Source organism: Rhinolophus hipposideros, assembly GCF_964194185.1.
Source record: "Rhinolophus hipposideros genome assembly, chromosome: 26".
Classification (NCBI taxonomy): Eukaryota; Metazoa; Chordata; class Mammalia; order Chiroptera; family Rhinolophidae; genus Rhinolophus; species Rhinolophus hipposideros.
Window position 1 is genome coordinate 2,971,637 of NC_138072.1, and position 23,900 is coordinate 2,995,536.

General features: G+C 38.6%; 1 protein-coding gene across 3 annotated transcripts in view; it reads left to right on the plus strand.

Moving 5' to 3' along the window:
* Positions 1-23,900, plus strand: part of DENND1B (DENN domain containing 1B) — a 164,213-nt gene that overhangs the window by 67,652 nt on the left and 72,661 nt on the right. For 2 of the 3 annotated variants that reach the window (XM_081039324.1, XM_081039325.1), the window contains exons 6-10: positions 731-800; positions 2,499-2,579; positions 6,237-6,290; positions 8,843-8,953; positions 23,149-23,249. In XM_081039324.1, the coding sequence (XP_080895450.1) occupies positions 731-800; positions 2,499-2,579; positions 6,237-6,290; positions 8,843-8,953; positions 23,149-23,249 (417 nt within the window). Of the gene's footprint in view, positions 1-730; positions 801-2,498; positions 2,580-4,900; positions 4,961-6,236; positions 6,291-8,842; positions 8,954-23,148; positions 23,250-23,900 lie in introns of all 3 variants that reach the window. The other variant, XM_081039323.1, reaches the window with a different exon arrangement.

The window sequence follows — 23,900 nt, forward strand, 5'->3', positions numbered from 1 at the left end:
GTATAAATTAGGTCGATTTATACTAATACCTTAATTTGTTAATAAGCAGTAAAGATTTTATTTTGTACAATTGAATTTTGGATTTAGTACTTTGCTTTCATAAAAATTAATTCTATTTGTAGCCAGCAAAATGAATCAAAATAAATTTTAAATTCCTGTATTTGTTTTTGGCTCTTTACAGTATTTATAATTTTCAAAATAGGCTTTCTGTTATTTGCATTAATACTTATTTTGAAATTGATCATCTTATTTAAACATCAATTTCTGAATAACTGATTAATTAAGCACATGATTCTATTGTACTACATGCTAAGTTCAGTAATATTTTAAAAAATGTTTGTATCTTTATTTTAAATGCTTTTAAAATTTACTTTTCTGTCATGTTATAATCTTATTACAGTGGTTAATTTTTATCCTATGAGTGCTTTTGATACATTCCTATTATGAATACCATGCAGTAGGATTAAGTAATTTTAGACTCTTCTGATATAAAATAGAAGTGTGTAATGAATAAGCTTTGTAGTACACGTTTGAATTCTGATTATGTTATGAAAACGAGTAATAGATAATAATATATAAAGTTTCACTGTAACAATAAAGAGAACACATCCGTTCTTTTCTGCTTTCCATGATCAACGTGTTGGAAAAAACATCAGTTTAATGTTTATTTTGTTTCTTGAATCTAAATTATATATATACTTATTTTAAAGTTATTATTATTATTTTACAGTTATCTACCATGGTTTGAAGTATATTATAAGCTTCTAAATACTCTGGCAGATTACTTGGCTAAGGAACTGGTAAGTTATGTTCTTTTCTCCTTTTTTTATTGTGGTAAAATAAACATAACATAAAATTTACCATTTTAAACAATCTTTAAGTGTACAGTGTTGTGTCATTTAAGTACATTCACATTATTCTGCAACCATCAACCCTTCATGATCTGGCTTGTGACATTCTTTCCTGAAGAACCTGCTCCCACTTTCGTACACGTAATGAACTATTCAATCATTCTGTGCTACTTAAATTTCCGGGAACACAACTCTACATAGTAGACTTTTCAAGATTATAGGTCACTTACTCATAATTACTGGTAGAACACTCATCTTTTAAAATTCAGTGTAAATATATCTCACAACAAACCTAAATTCAGCACAAATACCACTACAGATACTTTTTATTAAATAGAACTTAAATGTACTATTAAGAACTTAAGACTCACCTTTTACTCTTCTGGTGAGCAATCTCCTAATTTGGCAATCAAATTTCATTGTTATAATGTAATAGCAAGTTTGTAGTGTTTGTCAGAAGTCTAAGGTTGTGTGCAAGGATGTGTAAACATTTTCCTCTCTATAATTGGGCTTAATTCTGTGAAATATTCATTAAAAGGTCACTTTACACTTGAATAATTCTTTTTCCAATTTTTTAAAATTTATTGGGGTGACAATTGTTAGTGAAAATACATAGATTTCAGGTGTACAATTCTGTATTACATCATCTATAAATCCCACTGTGTGTTCACCACCCAGAGTCAGTTCTCCTTCCATCACCATATAATTGATCCCCCTTACCCTCATCTCCCTCCTTCCACCCTTGAATAATTTTATATTGAAATTATACATTCATTATCCTAATAACTGGAGAGAAAAGTACTTAATTATTTAAAGGAAAACTCAAAACCAGAATTTTACTTCATGATGGTTTCTTGTTCTTTGTTTTTGTTAAGTGTACATTGGAACTAACATTAATTGTATCAGTTGTCCAAATTTTGAATACTTTACCTTTAGAAACTCTTATTGATAAATTAATATGTATGTACCTATTATACATGTCCTATTATATGTCCTATTCTCCCCGAGACCATCAGTAATACTGGAACATAAAAAAGGAAATATGAGAAAATCCATGTAATTTTGGTTTCCTGAGAAGAGGAAAGAAGACTATATGTGTGTTCTTTATTAGAAGAAAAATTATGATAAGTTGTAATTCTGGGTCAAATAGTGACCAGTCGCTCCTTAGGAAATAAATATTTAGAATAACCTCTGTGTTACATCTTAGTACAGTAATCTTACTTAAATTGTATCTGTTCCTTAAAAATTAGGTTTGAGATTTTAAAATTAAAATGGAATTTGGAAGCTTTCAGTGATCTGGTAAAGAGATGTGTTACTCTTTTTACTCAATCCCGTTGTTCTCAGATTTAATGATTTAAATGATTTCCTTCTATAGATAGCATCAGTGTATTTTCTAATAATTACGTTTTGTTAGTTACATATTTATGCTAAATATAAATGTTGCTATTATTCTTTCCAGATAAAGAGATTTGAATATATTTTCTCCATTGATTAGATTTAAGTATTGCAATTGTAGGTGTTTGAAACATTCCTTTGGAAAGGGTTATATAAAACACGTCTGATATGATTTTATCAAAAAGTTGTATTGTATCTGCTTAATATAAATTTCACTTATAAAACTCCCCTGGCTCTTGTTGTTTGCTGTAGGACAGTGATTTGAATGTAACTCTCACGGCGCTCTACAACCACCCAGTTCCCAAGGGTAACACGCCTGTCAGTCTGACTGTGGTGAGTATTCAGTCAGTAGTTGATGCTTTGGAGTCTGTCCTAGCAGTTTCTCATTTAGAAACACGTGCGTCTTCAGGAAGCTCTGCTACGTCACCTGGGCTCCTGCATAGGAAAACCTCAATGCTAGAGTTGACATCACTAGGTGACGATACTGAGACTGCGTGATGTGCTTTCACCAGCATAACATGATATGTTGGATGTGTATTGTGGTTGTTGTTAATTTGCAGACTTTGTAAATTATACACCAAAAGTAACCAAATCTGTGAGACTATTCTGATTATGAGGAACATTGACTTTCAGGTGAAATCTGTCCATAATAAGGAAATACACACACGCACACACACACACACACACATATACACCCCTTCTCTCCCCGCCAAAGCACAAAATACTCTTCATGAAATGAGAACAGTGCATAATAAGAATTAAAAATACAGCATACAACATATAACTAACTATATATGATAAATATCCTGGGTGAAAAGTTTCTTCTTTCTGCATACTTCAGTATATCTTCTGGTTTAATCACCAAATACTGGAAATCTGATTGAAGTTGGTCAAAACAGTAAGCCTGTGGTGCTATAGATTATTTACTCTTGCCATTTTTCATGGGCTGTGCCATCTATATCTAAAAACAAACTAATGTTTTGGGAGGTTTTGTAAATGTTCAAAATTAATGATCACAAAATATAGATGTTTTCATTAATGTTCTTCATTAATTTGGCCTAACAAATAGAATGTTAAAATTTATTTATATTGATTTTGGTTCTTCCAAAAGAATAATAAACTGTCCCAATAAGGAAGAAAAATATATAATAATGCAGGAGAAATAGAAAGAAAAAGTAACTTTAAATGGATGTAATAATATTAATAGATCTTTTGCTTTTTTGCAAAATAAGGAGACTGTTATCCTTACTGTATTTTGTCCTAGGTTACAACTTTATTTGCCTAAGTTTTGCCTTGTAATTTTTATTTCCCCCATAATTTTTAATAATCTCTTGGATTATTCCCTTCTTTATAGTCCCACTGTCAGCACCCTAATTCAGATACTTAGCACTTCAAATAGTCCTTAGTGTAGTCTCATTCCGTCCTTTCTACAAAAGGCTGTCAGATTAAACTTCCTTAAGTTCTATAAAGTTCCCTGCTGAAAACCTTTAGTAGCTCCTCATTTTCCATAGAATTTGTTTAAACTTTTGGCCAAGCTTTCAGGACCATCTACTTCTTAGCCTCAATCCAACTTTTCTTTTTTCTGGCTCACTTTTGTTTCCTAAATTGATTCTCTATTCTGGTCACCCTGTTTGTCTTCTTGAATGAATATCGTACTTTCTCACTTGTACAGGTTCCTTGTTAAATAAAGCCTCTTTGTCTAGAACTAGCTCAATTCCCATCTTTGTGAAACTTGTCATAACAACTTAAATTGTTCCTTTTTTTTCCCTGTGATCTCTGCTCCTTTAAGCGTGAGTCTTCTTTTGTTGCACACTGCCAAAATGGAAATGTTTGGTAGTCATTTGGAGATTAGGGGCTGGAAAGCTAAGGATAACCTAGAAGGTTTTACCCAGCTATGGGTGTCATCTACAGACATACTTGTAGGAATAACTGAGCTGTTTAAAGGGCAGAATATAGAGAGGATAGAGCAGAGGTGAATATCTAATTGCCCAAATACACTGTATGGAAGAATAAAGCAGATTGAATTATAGGAAGAATTAGAGGAAGGAGCAGTTAAAGAGAAATTCAGATTCGTAGGTTGTTGAAGCCGAGAGAATGCAAGGTTCATGGTTTGTGGGGATGAAGTAGAAAGTCCAAGGAAAAATGTCAAGAAAGATGAAGCAAAGCTCTGGATTTTTCGAAAATAAGTGTCTTTCTTTGAAAGAGTGGTATTTATAAAGTGATTCTAACACTTTGTTAAAAGGTTAAAGGGTTAAAGAAATATAGGTACCAAGATCATAGAGGCACTCTACTATTGTAGAGTGCTAACGAGAAATAAAAATGCATTCTCTTTTTAAATTTGAGTATCATGTTTGTTCAGGTCTAAATAAGTATCTTACAAAAACCCGTTTCAAAAATACAGGATATTGAAACATTTCAACGTCATTAAGAAGAAGCATAAATCAAAGACTTTTAGGCGTCTTAATACCTAAGACTAGCATATTTTGGTTTAGGTTAGCAGATCAGCGTTTAAAATAACATTGAGAGTTAATATTATTCAGATATTTTCAGTGGAGAATGTGGCTGTGTGGGTTTGTCTTGAACACACAGCAAATTGTGGTGTAAACTTCCCCCATGAAAGTAAAATATTCATTTTTTCTCTCATGTGTTATAAGAACCAAGAGGTTTTTATTGCCAGTGAGCGAGTTCTGAAAGATCAGCCCTCCCTAGTGCCGGTGAGTTAAAAGGACATGGGTTCCTGAAAATCACGGTTCAACTGGGAAAATAATTACTTCTTTCCGTATGTCTTTAAGATTCACTCCAGTCCTTTGGGAAATGGTCAGTGTGCCTCTTTGAAGAAAACTAATCATTTGGGGTATATTTTCTGTTTATACTGTATTTTTAAGCATAGTTTTATGAAACACAGTAGTATTAAAAAACCCTCCAAATGAAGTGGCTAATACAGACCAAATCTATGCATCTTCTCCATTGTTAGAAGTAGTATGTTAACGTGCAGCTGCAGCTTGAGATTTCTGTCACATTTTTGTCACAAGGTCCCAGGAGACCTGGTGATTTATCTCATCTTGTTCCTCCGCCCTGGAAAATGATCCATTATGACTGTGTGAACCAGCCTTGTTCTTCGGACCACTTCAGCTGTGCTCAGTATTGGCTAGAATGTTTCTTTCTCACCCTTCAATTATAAGATAGTATTAAATATGTTTTTATGTGATTAAGATAGATCAATAATTTTGGAGATCAATATGAACAGAAAATAGAACAATTTTGGTGATTTAATTGTACTCTGATTCTGGGCGGTAAAATCTGGGGACATTATTGGGCCACAGGAAGGCACAATAAGCTTTTATACAAATATGCCTGTGAACTGTTGGGTCACTCTGAACATTACAGAAGCTAACGTTTGCTTAGTGGATGTATGAAGGTCATATTTTGAGATGAGTAATCGTATTTTTAAGAAGTTTGAAGTCCTTAACATTTATGTTTTATTGCTGTTTTCTAAATAATAAGGTGGCTGATATGTACAACAGCAATTTAGTGTGGCTTACCACAGAAACTCAGGAAATAGATTTTTATATATTCTTGGGTAAACAAGCCTTATTTTTCCAGTCTCCTTAAACTAAATGTGTTTAAAATATATGTATATTTCATATATTTCATTAAAAATAGTATATATATATATATATATATATATATATATATATATATACACACATATGGCAGTAATATACTTTTTTGTCTTACACCTTTTCCAGGACTTTTATTTCAGTTTTGAAATTAAATATTTTTAACCAACATTTAATTCTTTGTATGAGAAAGTTGTTAAATCTCATGTAAACCTTCCATGTCATTTAAAAAACACATCCTGAGCATCGGTCAGTCCTTGATATTTGTTAACTTAGCTGATATGTGTTTTTCTTTTTTTATCTTACGTTTTATATGACACTATCAAATTTTAATTCTCCTTTTCTTACGTGATTTCTTTCCATGGCTCAGCATTCCTACTTCATTGCCCCTGATGTTTCTGGACTCCCAACAATACCTGAGAGTGTAAGTTTTCTGTTTCTGAGTTTTTATTCTGTTCATGTTACGAGTTGTATTTATTTTGGTCTCACTGTTTAAGGATTCCTGTATAGAGAAATAGAATATGTTGTAACTATCTGTGTTTGTGAGAAATGGTGAAGAAATAAGGAATAATGGTGTTACTTCTTTTTCTTCTTAGTGTATCTGCTACTCTGCCCCCTTGTTAGTATCTGGTTGCAAATAAGGAAAATTATATGAGAAAAATTATTTCTATCATTGAAGATGGTTCATTGGGATCCTATCTGTCAGGACCGGAACTCCCGAGTCAGACAGACATGATTTCTGTTGGTGGAGAGTGAATACTGGCAGTGGGAAGCATTTTCACACAAATAGTTACTTTAGTGAATTCACCATAGTAGTACAGATTCCTCTGTATCTCTCTGTTCAAATCTTAAGTGTCCTGTACTTGATTTCTGGATTCTCATTTAAGTAGTACATGTTTTGTAAGGATTGAGGGGTATTATAAGAAAGTACAAGAGTTGCTAAAATTTAGTAATTTTAGCCCCACTAGAAATAATTTCAGTGTTGTAATTATTACAAATTAATACTCTGTAGAAAAGTTTACTTGAATAAGTGGAAGTGACAAAAATATACTTTTGGATACTATGTGAAAAGGAAATATTCCCTTATGTAATATATTTTCCACTTCCCTTGGAAAGGTAAAATGAATCATTAGAAATAATTCAATCAAAACGAAGGCAACATCAACAGGGGGAAAAAATATTTCCAGGAATACTGGTATTATTTCCCTCAGAACTCTACTAGTCTTCCAAAAATGTTTTCAAACCCTCGGAGTGTTTGGTTTCCAAAAGCACGTGGGCTATGCATGAGAAGTCCAAGAAGACAATTGGGAACTTTCTAGCATCAAACCAAGACTGTCAGTGGTGTTTCTAGTACGGCCGAGACCAAACAATTCCTGTGAAAAGACCCCATTGCACTGCTCTTATTGTGGGCCCCAGAGGACCCACCAGAATGTTTGCTAAGGTCACTTCACTCCACAGGCCCTGCCGCCTGTGTGCTGTGTCCTGCGGGCCAGGTGCCCCTGTCACCTGCTCCCTGAGGCCCTCTGCCAGGCCTTGACCTCTATGACTGAACCCCCCCCCATCCCTTTTCACTACCCAGTCAAAGTTACTTCCTTGTACTTTTCCCTCTGTTTACCTTTTCTTACATTTGCTAATAAACGGCTAATAGCTTGATTTAACAAACCTCACATTTGTTAAAGGCTGTTACTTTGATAGTTTTAAAGAACCATTCCAAAGCAAAACTACCACTGAGAATATACATTTTTACATCTCCATGAAGATATTTCATTTCCCAAAAGTCCTGTTTTAGGGAAAAGAAAAAAAAGAAAAAAGAAAAAAAAAAAGCAAGGGCGTAAACATAAGCCAGCATTCTGTGTTGAGAAATAATCCACATCTAGAAATTATCTTTCTTTGAGATGACAGGAAAAATATTCATGTCAGATGCACAAAAGTAATTTTGTGTCTGAAGAGTTGAATTGAAAGGTGAGGTGGGTTTCAAAGAGAGAAAGCAGGAAAGGGATCTCTCCCCACAAAGTTCCACAGCATTCACTGGTAGTTACTGGTTCTGTTTATATGCACTGCCATGATCACCAGTTTGTCCTGGTGAAATTTCTACCTTTCAGAAATGGAAGAAATCATTGGATTTCTAGTTTTCTTTCCCAACGAAAAGCCTTAGGGTTCTAGGTCATCCTTTCCCTACAGGTACTATATTTCAGTTTATCATCAGATTTTATTCACTCTTTGTATTACTTTATTGCTTTCTGATATGCTTGAATACAGAAAAAATTTTAAAAAGGAGAAGATCTGAAAGTCCTAGTTAATATAACTTGTCTCAATTTTGTTCTTTTGTGGGGAAAATCATTTCAAGTTTTAAGTCAAGGGATCACATTAGACCACACGAGATTTCCTTTGGTTGTGGTAGTAAAGCAGGCCTGCCTTGGGACATAAACCAGGGAGGGTTTTCCTTCACAAAGAAGCAAAGACTTGCTTTCCATCCATCTCATCCCTGGGTGCCTGTAGGTCCACCTAGGACCAGACAATGATATTGCCTACTGAGTGACTGGCAAATATGAAAAGACCCAACTGTATTATGCGGAGCGCTTCAGTGTGTCAAAGACTCACGAGGGCTGTTTGTTTAAAAGACAGATTCTTGGGGCCATCGTCTGCAGATGGCCCCAAGCAGGTTGAGGTTGCAGCCCCGGAAGCTGGCTTCTTTTACAAGCACTCGGGGAGGGCGGGTGGTAAATGTCCGACCCTCTGACTGCCCCCCCAACCCCCCCCATCGAAACATCTTCCTGAGAAGGGTTATGTTGCAGATAATCATAGAATGTTAGGTGCTCCGTGTGGCTGCAGAACAATATGAAATTTAATGATTTGAATGAGTACCATTTGTTCTAAGAACAGCCTTTGAACTCTTGTCTCGCTGGTAAGTGTATGAAGTGTCCTCCCTGGTACCCACCGTGCGCTGTAACTGACCCCGCATCTCCCCCCGCACAGAGGAACCTGACGGAGTACTTTGTGGCCGTGGACGTGACCTGCATGCTGCAGCTGTATGCCAGCATGCTGCACGAGAGACGTATCATTGTCACCTGCAGCAAACTCAGCACGGTGAGTGCTTCACGCCCTCCTCCCTCCTCGCGGGGACTGCATTGAACGCCGCTCACAAAGCCTGCAAACCTCTACGGACTCAGAAATGGTCTGTGTGTACTTAGGAGACAATGTCCACATTTTTGGTAGATGGTTTTCCTTGGGCTCTTGAAGTACAAAAGTCTGATTTATGGGAGGCCTTCGCAGATGCATTAAGGCAGGTTAATTATTTTTTCTTATCACGAGATGAGAGTTGTTTTTTTTTTTTCTTTTTAACTCTCCAGAGTTCATTTTACTGCCTTCTCCCGTATAAAGACTTCTTTAGAGCTATTATAGGATCTTTATTATTCACTTGTGGCTTTTTCCATTGGAGCTACTTGAAAGAAATCAAGGGCCATGATAATAGCGAGCACCTAACCTGGTAATAGGTAGATTCATTTTGTTGCCAAGTAGTGGTTTGGGAGTCGGCTCTATAGTGCTTCTGCTCTGAAGGAGCTCTTCAGACCGATAATAACTTAAAAGTCAAAGTAGCGTTTTTTTATTAATCACAGGTTTTGTACCGCTCACTAAAACGTTCTTTTGGAAAGTCTTCATTGCCACAGTGAAGACAGTGAGAATAGGAGTTTTCTTGAGTCATAGAAAATATTCAAACGTATTCTGCTAGATGTCCTAATTTTTTTCTACTTTAAGCATTAACATTTTTAACATTTTTGACTTCAAATTTTTAAATATAAATTTGAATGTAGCTGAGAGTAATGTATGAGATATTTATTAAAAACCATTAGTTGATATCACGTGAATTTAGTTTCTTACAAATTTGGTTAACTGATAAAAATGAGATAATAGATTTATGTTTTGTTCTATAGCAGAAATAAAAATTTCAATGTATAAAATTTTAGTAGTTTAGAGTGGAAGGAGTTCCAGGATTTCTCTAGGATATCTATGCTATTTAGTACTTCATGATGAGGAAGGCATTTTCAGAGGTTAAATGGCCACCTTAATTTAAGGTTCAAGAGCTCATTGGAGATGGGTAATGTGAGGCTGGGTCTCCTGTTTCTGATTTCGGGGTATTTCATTACGTTGAAAAAATACAAATTTGAGATTCTGAATTGCAATATTGGAATGCTCACTTTTCCAAAAAAAACCACAACCCTCAGACTGTATTGTTTTACATATTTGAAAACACAGTCTATGCATTTAAAGGAGTAAGTGTGGAGAAATGATGTCATACTTTCAGACAAAACTAGTCAGCGACACAGGTAATTATTCGCATTTTCTTAAAGCGATATTGAGAAATTCAATCTGAATCATTGGATACTTTTTATGAATGTGCTTTTCTGCTGTTTTTCTCTTACTGTTGAAGTAATACCATTCTTTCTCCTCCGTCTTCTTCCTCCTCATCATTTTTTAAACATGATTTTTTTTCACAATTATAAAGAGTATTTGTATATGGATATTGTCCTGAAGATTAAAAAGCTTGTACAAACTGTCTTAGGGGCCTAAGAACTAAATTCCTATCAAGATTAATTTATGTGACATGTATTTATTATACACTTATGTGGTTGGCAATTTCCAGGCACTAAGGATTCAATAGTAAGCAAAACAAAACATAAACACTCTGGGAGCTTAGATTTAACTGATAAAAGAGGTAAAGAAATGAATGACTAAGTAACTTTCATATAATGTGGTGATGGGATATGTGGTGAAGGGATAAGGGACAAAGTGAGCATGTGTGCGGGATAAGAAGTGAGGGGTAGCTTTCACTGTTACGTAGAGCAGACATGGGCGGTCTCCCCATGAAGACAGCATTTGCGCAGAGATCTGAAAAAGACGTGGCAGTGAGCTCTGTGGATGACGTTAGGAAGACATTAGAAATAAACCTGAGGGCGTGTTTTTGTAAAATATTGGTGTTTCTCATTGTTGTAATTTGTAAACACCCCTTAACGGCTGGGCAACCTCCCTTTGACTCAGTTTCTTCACATGTAAACTGAGAGAAGGGGTACTAGTAGTCTCAGTCTCCGGGAGTTGCTTGAAGATTAAGGATGTATTCATGTAATAGACACACACATACAGGTGTACACATGTACGCACGTGTAATATCCATGTGTACGAAGTGCTTACAGTGCGTCTACTGAGACCCGGTGGTTATCCGTGGTTATTAGCTCTAATTTTATACTGGACTAGATCTGCAATCTAGAGTAAAGATGAACACGGCTACCCTCTAACTTGATTTGAATTAAAAAGGAATAGTTTGAATAGTGGCGTGGAACTATGTAGAGAGTTGTTTCCTATGTTTGAGACAAACCCAAGACCAATTGTTTATGACACTTCATGGAAACTGGCTGGTGATGTCACCTCTAAGTCCCAGCTTTGTCTTGGTCCCCTCTCTGGAGCGGCAGGACTGACAGCAGAGGCATAAATCACATGCATTCTCATGACCTCTTCAACTTTCTTATGTGGGGGAAGCGGCTTTACTTGAATCCGTTTTGAAAAATTCATAAATTCATTTGTATTTATCTGTTGTAAATCCCATGCATAGTAACGTGTAAGGTCAGCGACTAGTACCACAACATAAATTAGAGGTCAGCTGCTTTTTAGAAAGACTTCAGGGAAACCTCTGAAACCTCCAAGGAAGGAGTAGTTAGGGTATGAACGAACTGACTTGCGTTTAAGCTTTTTACGTTCTTCTATTATTTTATATGCCATAAAGGTGACAATATACTTTACACTAATGTAAGAAATTGTGTTTTACCCATTTTTAAAAAATCTATAGCCAAAATTTTAAATTTAATTACTGGAAGAACACTTATAAATGAAGGTGCATTCACATTCGTTATGTTATGGCAGTGTTAGGGATTTTGTTTGGTTTGACTCTTTGGCATTCACCATTTCATTGGAATCGTGTTGGTCAGCCTTGTAACTGGCTGAGGGTTAGTGGTGACACACCGTAGAGAATCCGCTTGCTTAGTGACTGTTGTTTTAGGTGCTCTTTGCTGTTATAATTTGTGATTATCTTTATAGAGATAAACTTTAAAATAAAAGTAATTAATTTTGAGATATGTTAGCAAGACTATTAAGAGTGTTGTTATGTTTTTAAATTTTTAATGCGTTTTCTGGCCTCATATCAAAGTGTGGTGTTTTGTGAGGACCTATTACATTTTTATGGGTTTGAGTTTAATGAACTGGGACATAAGCAGTTTTGTGTTATTCTGTTGGTACATACGTACCAAGCACACGCGGGAGGGTGCTGACAGTGCTGAAGAAGACCGCTGATGTCACCCCTGCTGGAGGCAGGTCCTGGGTGTGTCAGCCCCAAGTGCCTCGCGGGGGACTCGGGGGGCATTCTCCCAGAGCCGTGTGTACTCCCAGCAAAGGAATACATCATGATACTACACGACTCTATCAGTTGACTTATTGCTGTTTTGTGACCAGAGGTAGGGAGGATTGCTGTTTAAGTCATGTCATCGGTTCTCAAACCAGTCAGGCATGAAGGCTTGTCATACGCCTCTGTAATTGTAGCTCACCAGACTTTCTCTAACTAGTCAGCGGGGGCTGCGCGTTCTGTCTCGAACACCCGGCTGGCCAGCGTGTGACAGGAGCTTCTCATCCTGTCAGTAATATGTTAACTAGAGTGTATCTTTGTGGCCTGGAGAAGCAGGTGGGAGAGATGCTTCTCTTTAAAGCAGATGTCTAACTGTTAGCTACTATTTTGACCAGCATGTAGTTGGTAAATATCACCCTCTTGAAATCCATGAGCACATTAGTTACAGAGATTGGATTGTGTAACGCATGTTCTTTCTGGAATATTTAGAGCAAGCAGTATGCTCTGAGGGTGGGAACTGTGTTAATAAACTGTAATTTCTTCCTTTGTTATAGCTGCCCCCAGGCATGGAAGCATATGCCTTTCTCTCCTCCTCTCATTAATTCCATCAAGGGCATATGCAAAAAGAAATCTTTGTGATCCCCGGAAAATCAGCTATTAAAATGTAGATTGTATAGGTTTAGTTAGACTGAAGGGGAATTCAGAGGATTTTAACCTCTCCATCTGGGTTTTACATGTTCTTGGTTTGTCTCTTAATGGTGCCACCTGTATCAGCGTCTCACCTGAAACCTGAAGCCCATAGCATGTTTCTGAGGTTACGAATTGAACAGTTGGTGAGAAAACAAAGATTACCCAGGTCTGCTTCCTAGTTGAGCTCCTTGAAGTGTGTTTTCCTCCTTGTGTTTTAACTGCAGAGGTGCAGTTTAAAATTATTATCAAGACCTCTGAGGGAGAGGTTTTCTAGGAACAATTTTTAGACTTCTTAATTCTTCCCAAAGGCCATAGCAACCAATTGTGTCCGCTGAAACTGTAGATAATGATTCTACTTAGCCGTGTATAATCTGACATGTACACTGCTATTCTGAATGTCGTGTTTCCATTCAGTGCTAAGGAAGGGGCTGAGCTGTGGAAGTGGGGCTTCTGAGGTTGTCACGTGGCACCGCATGGGGAGACTTGTAAGAGAGGAAACTGGAGGTGCTTGCGTGTTCCAGCCCCTGGTGATAAGAGCTGTTTTTCATAGAAGTGAGCACGTACTTCTGCTTTATTGTTTAGTCCATTTGTCTTCTAAAAGTAAACAATTGGCTTTTAATTTAAAAAGAAAAAATTTTAATGTAACAATTATGGAATTATGTAAGCGGTCTACTAAGTTGTCATTCACTAGGTTCTAGAAGCTTTGTTCCCACACCTATTCTGATCCCCGCAAAAACGACCTCAGAAGATTTTGGTTTATTGTAGTATTTTCTATATAGCATGACTTACTTCTTTGCTGTTAGTGATTTTCAGTGTTAAATTTAAGAAAAATTGTATTGTTTCTTTAGTAAAAGTACTATTGAGAACAGTATGTTTTTTTTTAAAAAAGTGGACCTTTGATATTTGTATGTTTTCATACAGTACAATTTTTCTTTTTTTCTTTTTCAGCTAGGCAAGTTTTTCTCTTTTGATGAGCTTCCCTAGGTTGCATGCTACAGTTTTACTCATTGTAGATAACACGCTGTACATTTCCTAACTGGAACTCAACATCTTCCCTCCATAGTCTTCTTATCCTACCATGGGGCTAGTTTGGTGATTGGCTCCTCCCTCTCACTTGTCTTCCCCACCTAAGTCCTGTAGGCCCTCCTGCCTTAATTCCTTCTCCTCTGACCCCTGTTCTCCACCCCAGCTGCCCTCTGTCTTACTTCAGGGAGGTATCACTTCCCACAATAATGTTGGATCATGTACGCTGAATACTAGCATTATCTCCGTTTACACAAAATGCTGATGATAGTAATTATAGCCCAGAATTATATAGTGCATAGTCACCCTTCTGAGCGATTTCTTTAAGTTAATTTAATCATCACTTACTCTGCAGCAAGGACAGATGACGATGAGCTTTTGAGACTCAGATGGAGTAAGTAGTCCAAGGCCACAGAGCTAGGAAGTGGCTTAACCAGCTCCATCTGACTCCAAAGGACATGCTTTCAGGGTCTATGCAGTTTTGCCCTTCACAGTGACCATCGCAGGAAACCAGCATGTCTTTGCACGCTGCCCTTTCCAGTGAAGAGCTTCTAATCTCCATGCTGCAGTGGCCTTATTCCTTTGTCTCTGTGAGTCTAGTCAGCTGTCCCTCGTAATCTGTCACTTGTCCCTGTTCCCATTTTTAATGCTATCAGTGCTGACACATATCTTCTCTTTGGACCTCCCATTTTCTTATCCTTTCTATTCATTCTGTATATAATTACTCAGTCCTTCAGAGTCAGAAAGATCTACTGAGGATTACTCATTGCCTCTAGAATTCCTTAATCCAGCATTACAAGCTGTCCATTATCTGGCCCCCAACTTTTCTTCCTAAGTTTTCCCACAATGTACTTCTCTGCTGAGGTTTCTAGACACTGAACTCCTCGGGGCAGAGATCCTGTATGTTTCAGTCTCTGCAGGAAACCGACCTCTTAGGACAGTGCAGGTACATACGACGCTTTTAGCAATAATGTCAATGCATGAGATTGTACTTTTTGCCCTTCTTCAAATGTGTTTTGAATTTCCCAAAATCTGGATTGCTATTCAGGGGCCTAGTCTCTTCCAGTAACTCCCTTTATATCTTTCTTCTTGGAACTGCTTACTATAGAATTTACCATGTACCCTTTCTCTCCAGTTGTAATTACTAGTGAATTTGTTGCGCTTTTGTATCAGATTGTAATCTCTTTAAGTGTAGAAGTGTGTGTGTGTGTGTGTGTGTGTGTGTGTGTGTGTGGTGTTCACAGATAAATTTAATCTTTGAAATTGTGGATAGCAGAGAAAAGTTTTAAAATAAAATTTTGATTACTTTTACTGTAATTTTGATTACTTTTACTGTAATTAACGTTACAGTATGAAATCAGAAGCGTTCATCTGCTACGGACAGGCCAGACTAGAACCTTGGGTCTTTGACAAGTAAAAACGTGTCTTTTTAAATAATAATAAAGCTTTCTTCAAAAGATTCTGAAGTTTATAAGTTAGAGGCTAATTTCCGTGTAGGCATTGTCTTTAAAAAGAAAGAAAGATTTGTGTTTAGCCATTTTCTACTAGAGAATTTCAATTTTTAAAAAAGTCTATGCCACAACTCGCATTCTTTGGGGAAAAGGTATCAGTACATCTTGAGCTGTTTCTAGCGCCGTGAATTGTATTGCTTCTTGTTTGGCCTGCTCGGGAACTCGGTTTGGTACCTTGTGGCCCCCCTAGAAAACAGCCTGCTCTCTCCCCATGAGCAGTGTTCATCTGGACTCAGTCCTCAGCGACGGAGCCCTTGACTCAGGTAGGGGCTACTGCTCCAGGGAGGACAGCGAGGTCACAGCCTCTGTGTCAGTGTGGGTCCAAATGGGGAGAGAACCTGCACGGTCATTTCAACCTGGAAAGTTTAATGTAAAGAGTTTACAACTATAACGTGGGGTCAGAGTAACTAGGGATGGGCTAGCAAGAAAGAACTAAGACAATGACCATAAAAGGTAGATAAAGTTGGCTTTTAGAAATGTTTCCAAAGAAATGTCGGTTGGATATGCTTGAAAGTAGGTAAGAGAGAGGGAGAAGTACAGAAATGACACACAAAGGACAAATCTCAAGGGCTTGATGTCATTTATACCAGTAAATTGTAACTTTATAAGTGTGTGTGTGTGTACATACATACACATACATGCAGGTGCTTATATATGTTTATCTGTGTATGTATTTATATATATTTGATATGCATGCTAAATATACATATATGTTAAGTATATATAAGAAAATATATACAATTTTAACATTATAATGTATAATATCTGTGTATAATTATTTATTCTCATTTAATCATATGTAATTTAACATTATTAGAATGTTTAACTCCACTTATTAAAGATTCAGAAATTACTATGCAGTTGCTTTGCAACTGTTATTGTCTCTCCTCCAATCGCTAATGGATTGTGATGAATTTTATTTTGTTCCTGGTGAGAGATATTTTGATTGTCAAAGATGAAAATCAAAACTCGTTTCAGCAAGTTGGATTTTATTTATTGGTTATTTGAAATAATGTTCCCAATATGGTAGCAGTGTGATTATATTAATAATATCTTTTAAAATTAGAGATTTGTGTTTCAATCCTGATTACTCAGCCAAAAAATTGGATGACTTCACGTAAACCATTTGATTTCTTCTACTCTGATGTTTCTTGCCTAAAACCTAAAATAATTGAACAAGAATGATCTGGAAGGTCCATTCCAATTGTCGCATGCAGTGATTCTTCAATTGCACTGTTTATTGCCTAAGTTAGGTGGACTTTCTAGAATTCCCATGAACACCCTAACCCACAGCCAGCCCTCTAGAATCCGGAGTGTAGAAGTTAGTGACAAGGGGAAATGGGCAGATAGACTTGAGCAATGCTGTAGCATTAGATTCCTCACATTTGGTGGACCGGTAGGTGGGCCTTCCCCGGAAAGGCAAAACCACTATGGCATTTGAGAGTGAGGACTAGAAAGAAGTACCTTTAGGAATGGGGAAAGGTCCCGGAGGGGAGGACAAGCGTTTGAAGTCATTGGCGCTGATGTGTGATGACGGGACAGCTACAGAAATGCCGAGTTGAGGAGAGGCTAGCGTGACGATAATGGAGATGTGTAGAGAGTAACTAGACGGTGAGCTCCTTGGGGGCAGAGGTTTTTGTCTCTTCTGTTCGTTTCTATATCCCCAGTCCCAGTAATAATGCCTGACATATTTGGTGCCCCACTTACTAACTGTGACCTTGGGCAACTGGTTTAACTTTACCTTAGTTTCCCCATCTGTAAAATGAATGGAAGAATGAATTCATGACAGAAGCAAGCAAGCAAGAAATGGTGAGATGACTGCAAGTTTCCAAGGGACTTGGGTGTGATGGAAAGAGGTTAGATGAGTTTTTAGGAATGCAGTAGCAGGATTTACCATCCTAGTACAATGTAGAAAGAGAATGAAATATAAAATATTTTAGTAGAAAAAGCAGTTAAAAAAAAAAAACATAACCTAGTACTCTTTTTTCATTGTATAAAATTGCTATTCCTCCAAACATTTCCTTTAAACTGTCACTTAATTTGAGTAATAGAATTTTGCTCAAATAAGAATATTCCATAATTGGGAGAACTTTGTAGTTTCAAATACACTGCTGCTACCATTTTGGCCTGAACTTTTACATGTGAATGTAAATTAAACGTGTTTGAACAGATGGTTTCTTTATGCTTTCCACTAATTTTTTTTCATTCCAAGAAGAATTTATTGCATTCCCATCTGCAGCAATTTATTCTGTATACCTAGTTATTTATAGTGCTTGATTTTCTGAATTAACTATCGATTCAGTTAAGAATCAAATGAAGTCTCAGTTAAGAATCAGATATAGATTTCTTGGATTTTGTGCATGAATACATTGCTAGGGGACATAAATCTGCCCATCAGTAATTCATGTCGAACTCTAGTTGAAGTGAGTAGGACTTCTGCCTAAGGACCCGGCACCATGTAGCTAAGAGACAGAGAGACTGGGATGAAGGGAGTGACGACCTGTTGATCTGAGAGCTTTGCTTGTAAGGTGTGTCAGTTAGAATTGTGCTGTGTTTCATTGTGGTTGTCATATTAGATGGACGCTTTTTCTGCTGTCTCCTTGAGACTCTGATACGCATTTTTTTCCCTTCAAAATGCATGTCTATTTAATTGCTTAAAACATCACTTAGTTTCATTAGTAGGCTAATTTCTTCTAGTAAATGCAGTTTCACTTTAAGAACATGAATAACTAAGTTTCACATCGCAAGGGGAGAGGTCCTTGGTTTGGCTTCCACGTAAATGTACCTGCGGGTGTAGACTGGGGTGCTCACCTGTAGAATTTTTATCAATTGTCTCATCTTTTCAACATTCCCTGGTAAAATCTGTTCTATTGGCTTCCTGCTGGTGTCCCAGATGGTAACACTGAGAGAAATTTTGCAAATTGGATCTGTGTGACAGACCCTAAATCTCTCATGTAAAGGTCTGCGTGTCCGTTTGTCTGTTCGTCCCAAAGACTCATTCTCCATTCCTTACGTAGGAGAAAATATTTTCAGCCAGTAGGTAGTATTCAAAGCCTCAGAATGATGCAATTTTGAATGTGTGCAGCTCAAAAGGCTAGTGTATGCTGGAGCCTGCCCAGGTTGGCATCTTGGCTTTGCCACTTACTGGTGTGTGATCTCGGGCAACTGGTTTCACTTTGCTGCTGTGTTCTGATCTGCCAGTGGGAACAATGACGACAGGCCTATTTCCTCAGGGGGCTGTGAGGGTTCCCGTGTGAGTGTGCCGAGTCTTGAGAAACGTGCCTGGCACATGAAAGCACTGGGCACATGCTTGCTGTCGTTAGAGCTGGTGGCCCGGGACCGCACGTTCCAAAGACCTTTATTCTGTGACTACATTCGTGGTGACCAACCATCTTCGTCACGTTTCTCGCTCTGATTTCACAGGCCCCAGTTCTCGTTTCGTCACACGGTTTCCACACATATTTATGATTGTCGTGTGTGGGAAATAAATGACCCCAGTAATTTTAGTTTGCATTTGTTAGCACTCCGGGACTGTGTCAGGTCAATATACTAAGTATGCTTTGTGAAATGACAGGTCCATTTAAATATGCATATGCCATTTGACAAAGATGGTAAGGAATTTGTTTTTTAAATCTTTATTTGATCAATTTGTTTTTCTTTGGAATTTATAGCCACGTATTATTCCTTTAGTTTTTAGGGTAGAGGCCTGGGCCGTGCTCTGATTCAGACCTTGGCACCCCTTCTCCCACCCGCCTTGCTTTCATGAGGAACAGCCGTGGTGTAAAGAAGCAGCTGACTGCCCGTCCCAAAAGCGATGTGGGGCCCTCGCCCCGTCGCAAACCACACACAGAACTTTGAGCAAATCTAGTCCAAAAATATGATTGGCACTTCCCTTTAAGCTTTAAGACTCAATATATTAATATCATTAACAACTTAAAAGTCAGAAGATTCTTCTGACTTGCTTATACATTGGTCTCATTTCTTTCTAGTACTTTATCCTGGATACAAACTTCTAACATGTGGAGTTTAATTTTCCTTCACTTGCGTAGTTCTCAGAATGCCTGAGGAAGAGGATTTGTAGTGAGAGCATTGTCTCCCAGGTGGGAGCAGGTCTCATCCAGGGCAAAGTTGAGAGCCCTGCCTTGCCAGGCTCGGAAGGCCTCCAAATCTGATCATGCTCACCTCTCTGACCTCGTTTGCGCCGACCTCTGTGTCTCTCGGTGGGGATGTCAAGCCTCCCCCCCTGGACCTTTGAACCCACAGTTTCATCGGCCTGGGATGCTGTGCTCCCCAAATCCCCAGTAGTCGGCTGCCTCGTGTTAGTTGAGTCTCAGTTCAGATGTCACCACAGCGGAGTTCATCCCTAGTCCCCTCTGACACAGCCCCGCTGGCGCTCTCTAGCCTCTCACCCTGCTTTGGGTTTCTTCCCAGAACTTAGCTCTGAGTAAGAAATATATTTTACTTGCTTATTGTTTGCTTGCCCCACTAAAATGTACGCTCTGTGAAAACAGGGATGTTGTCATGTTCAGCTCTGCGTCCCTGCGGCTTAGTAGAGAGTTGTGGTGGCACATGGCAGGCGCTTAAAGTTATAGTTGATTCACGCAAGTAAATTATTACAGTATTTCCAGTTGCACAGTTACCTAATGTGCTTTAATGCTTTCAGAGGTGATCTCTAGGTAATTTTGAAGGTGGGTCTGAATTATAGTCCAGTTGACATGTTCTGTTAACCAACTGAATGGGAAAACTATATCTAACTATAACGAAGAATATCAAATGTTAGAATTGATCAGATCTAAGAATCCAGAATGTTAGATCTCTGAGACGATGCTTACAGACCGTCAATCCTACACTAAATGTTCCCAAGATTGTTACCCTTTTATAATTCATCATCTCAGGGACCTGAGACCTGCTTATATTAGCAGATGTGCCAGAGGTCATGTGGCTTCTGGGTGGCAGAGCCCTAACTTCATCTCCACTGTGTTCATTGTTTTCGGGTGCAACTTCTGTGTAATTGTGTTTCAGTTCTAGTACATTTATTTTTATTCCTTGTATTTTTTATGTACGACTTCGCTATCTCCTGTTCAAAGCATATGCTATAAAAGCATTTTCCCTGTGCTGTGACCACACAGTGGCCACGTGCTGCTCGGTAGGTGGGGGAGAGCTCCTTTGGCATGCTTCTTTGCAAATGCCCACAGCTAACAGAGTGAGTGTTTGCCAAAGCAAATTCCTTGGAGCTCCACCTGAACTTGACATCTTGGCTACTTTTAATAATTCTTTCTAGTTGCTAAGGTCAGAAACTGTGGTTGTGGAGTGGGGATAGTATTTTCACCTCTCCCTGTCAACCCTCACCTGTATCCAGAAAGCTGCCAAATCTTGGAGCACTTCGTTTTCCCTGCTTGGTCTTGATGAGCAGAGGTAACACTTGCCCAATGCTAGCCATTGTCGCAATCTGTGACTCTGCTATCATGGTGAAATCATCTTCCAAGAAAGCAATCTAATGGATCAGTTTATAGTGTACCTAATTAGCAAATAAGTCATAGCTTCCTTTAAGGATGACCGCTGAGGGCTCGGGGAAAGGATCTCTACCGCCTGTCACAGAATGCTTTGGACTCTGGGTATGCCTGGTAACTAAATTACCCTTATTGTAATTCCTCATCTTGACAATGTATTCTCTTCTTGTTACACTGTTATTTTTCTCAACAGTCAAAAAGGAACACTTTCTTTTTTTTTTTAAGGTTTTAAATAAGCTGTTTTAAAAATCATCTATGTAGAGATGGAGAAATTGAGTCAGTTAGTTGCCTTTCAGAGCTACACAATTGCTCTTAGTGCATCAGGTTACACTGAAGGGATGGGAAGCGCTCATGCAGCTTTAAAGAAGCTCAGATTAAAACCAGGGAGCACCTGAAAAGCTCCCCGAGAACTTGACACACGTCCTTCTATTTCAGATATGTAATAAAAATAAATCCGTGTCTGTAATTGTTACATTGAAATAGTTGAATGCCTCCTCGCGGTATAGTGTATGTTCTAATTAAGGGGTTTAAAAATAATATTTGTTGAAGGAATACTGTAGATAAACTGTTAAAGCTTGTAAGTGTGAGGTTCTAAAACCCTTTCATGCTAGTACCATAAATGGAATCAAAATACATTGCTTGCCATATAAAGCCGATTAAAAAAATCTAGCTGGGAAATACATAATACACATGATCAGCATGAATATACTTTTAATCAAAATTTTATGTTTTTGGTTCAGATTAGATTAATTTAAATAATTTTTTTATTTAGTAGAAAATATGCACTTAAATTTAGAGAAATGTTGCTATTAAGATTGAATTGCATTGTATACATTTATTTTTAAAAATTAATTCCTATCTTTGTCTTCATTTCTTTATACAATAAAATAGAAATGATAGTTTATAGAAAGTCTGTGGTTCATTTTCAGATGGTTTTATTTTTAAATTCTGATTTTCAAGTTGATAAAATGATTTAATCAGTAACCTTGAAATGCAGGCTATAACAAAACTTTAAAGTGATGGATTCTGCTTCAATTATTGCTTTAAACCAGGGGTGTTCAAACTGCGGCCCTCGATCCATTGTTAATTGGCCCACAGCAAATTCCAAAAATATATTTAGTTTACTTAAATAAACCAGGTGAGGCAATAGTACTTCACCTCGAGTGACTGGCCCCGGCTGTTTGTGTATTTTACCGCATACGGCCCTTGGTGAAAACGGTTGAAAAAAGTTTGGACACACCTGCTTTAAACACTGAAAAATGACTACACTTTTAGAAATATAGTTTAAAATGCACAGAAAGTCACACAGAAAGCATTCGGACGACGGTCTGTAGGAGGGAGGAAAAAGAATGATATCCCTTTGTTAAGCATGAAAAATATTTAATTAACTGCTTGCCAAAAAAACACAATACAATTAAAATGGCAGTTACCTTTAAAATAGCAACTATCTAATGGCAGCTGTTGTGATCTAAAGCTCGGAGACGAAATGTTAATCTGAAATGAACAGTTTAAATACGGAATTATGATATAGTTGGCTTCCTGCAGTACAGCTGCCAAGCTTGGGCAGTTCGCTGGTCAATGGTGACATTCTCTGTGTCAGCGAGCAGAGTCTCCTGATACCGTAACCTGCAGTTCACACATTACAGAAGCTCCAACTGTCGAGCAGCCAAGTCCCCTGGTATCAGTGAGGCTTCCAGACTCTCCTGACTGGCTCATGTTTCATTCTTTGGCAATTTGCCCTAATGATATCCCTCAGGAGCTCTCAGCCTCTCTTCCTCTCCATATTTAATCGCGGTGTATTAATCTGAGGGATGAGCAGCTCAGGCTGCGCAAACCGGGATGTGCTCTGATTCCTTCCACCACGCTCACCTAATTTTTCAGTTGCACTTTTATTTCTGTTCTAAGTCTTGACCCTAAACACTGCATTTTCAGATAACTGTCCACATAAGATGCCCAGGAAACTCCTTTAGCCGTTTATGTATTCTTTTCCGAGGGGCTCCTATAACGTAAGACTTGTTTCATGCAGAATCGGCGAAGGCAATGTGATGGAGGTCACTAAATGAATTGCTTTCTGATCATCGTTGGTGTTTGGTAGGATCCTGCCGCTGTGCCTGGAGGGCCGGCGGCCACTCACTGTTGTTGTCCTCTCTCAAACTGCAGCTGACGGCCTGTGTGCATGGATCGGTCGCCCTGCTGTACCCCATGTACTGGCAGCACGTGTACATCCCCGTGCTCCCCGCACACCTGCTGGACTACTGTTGGTAAGCGGGGCTCCACGCGCGGGTCGGGGGAGGGCCCGGGGCTGCAGGCTGGCGCCTGCATGCGGGCCGGCGGCCTCTGCCACGTGGCCTCCGCCTTCGCGACAAGTGCTGCACGGGGCTTCGAGGAAGGGCCGGATAGTTCTTTCCAAAGGCAGCACACACTTATCCCCCGGCAAACAGGAAGATCTTCGGAGGCTGTGAGTCCTTCCTGCAGGCAGGGGACAATCGCACGCTAGGTGGACACTGAGGCAATCTGCGTTGTGCTTCGGGCAGTCGTGTGGGAGTCAGTGACAGGGAGAGACCTCGGAAGCCCAGCTGTCAGCATCTGTCTGCCATCAGTCGGGAGCCGCTGTCCATCAGGACAACTTCCCTTTGCCCTCTTCCCTCAGTGGCACACCCCACACCAGAAAGCAGCAAAGGGGTCGCCTCTTGTACAGGGGTTCCCTGCATCTCTGGTTCCCATCAAAGGCCCATCCTGGAGCCACCTGCGAAGCAATGCTGCAGAGTTTGGGGAGCAATTCGGGAAAGATGCAATTTCTGGCATCAGGACAGCTCCCAGGGATCTCATCGGATCTGAATTTGACTCCGCCTCTGGAGCTGGCTGCGTGCTCCTCCCGGGAGAGTCTGCACTGCGAGCCAGGCGGACAGAGG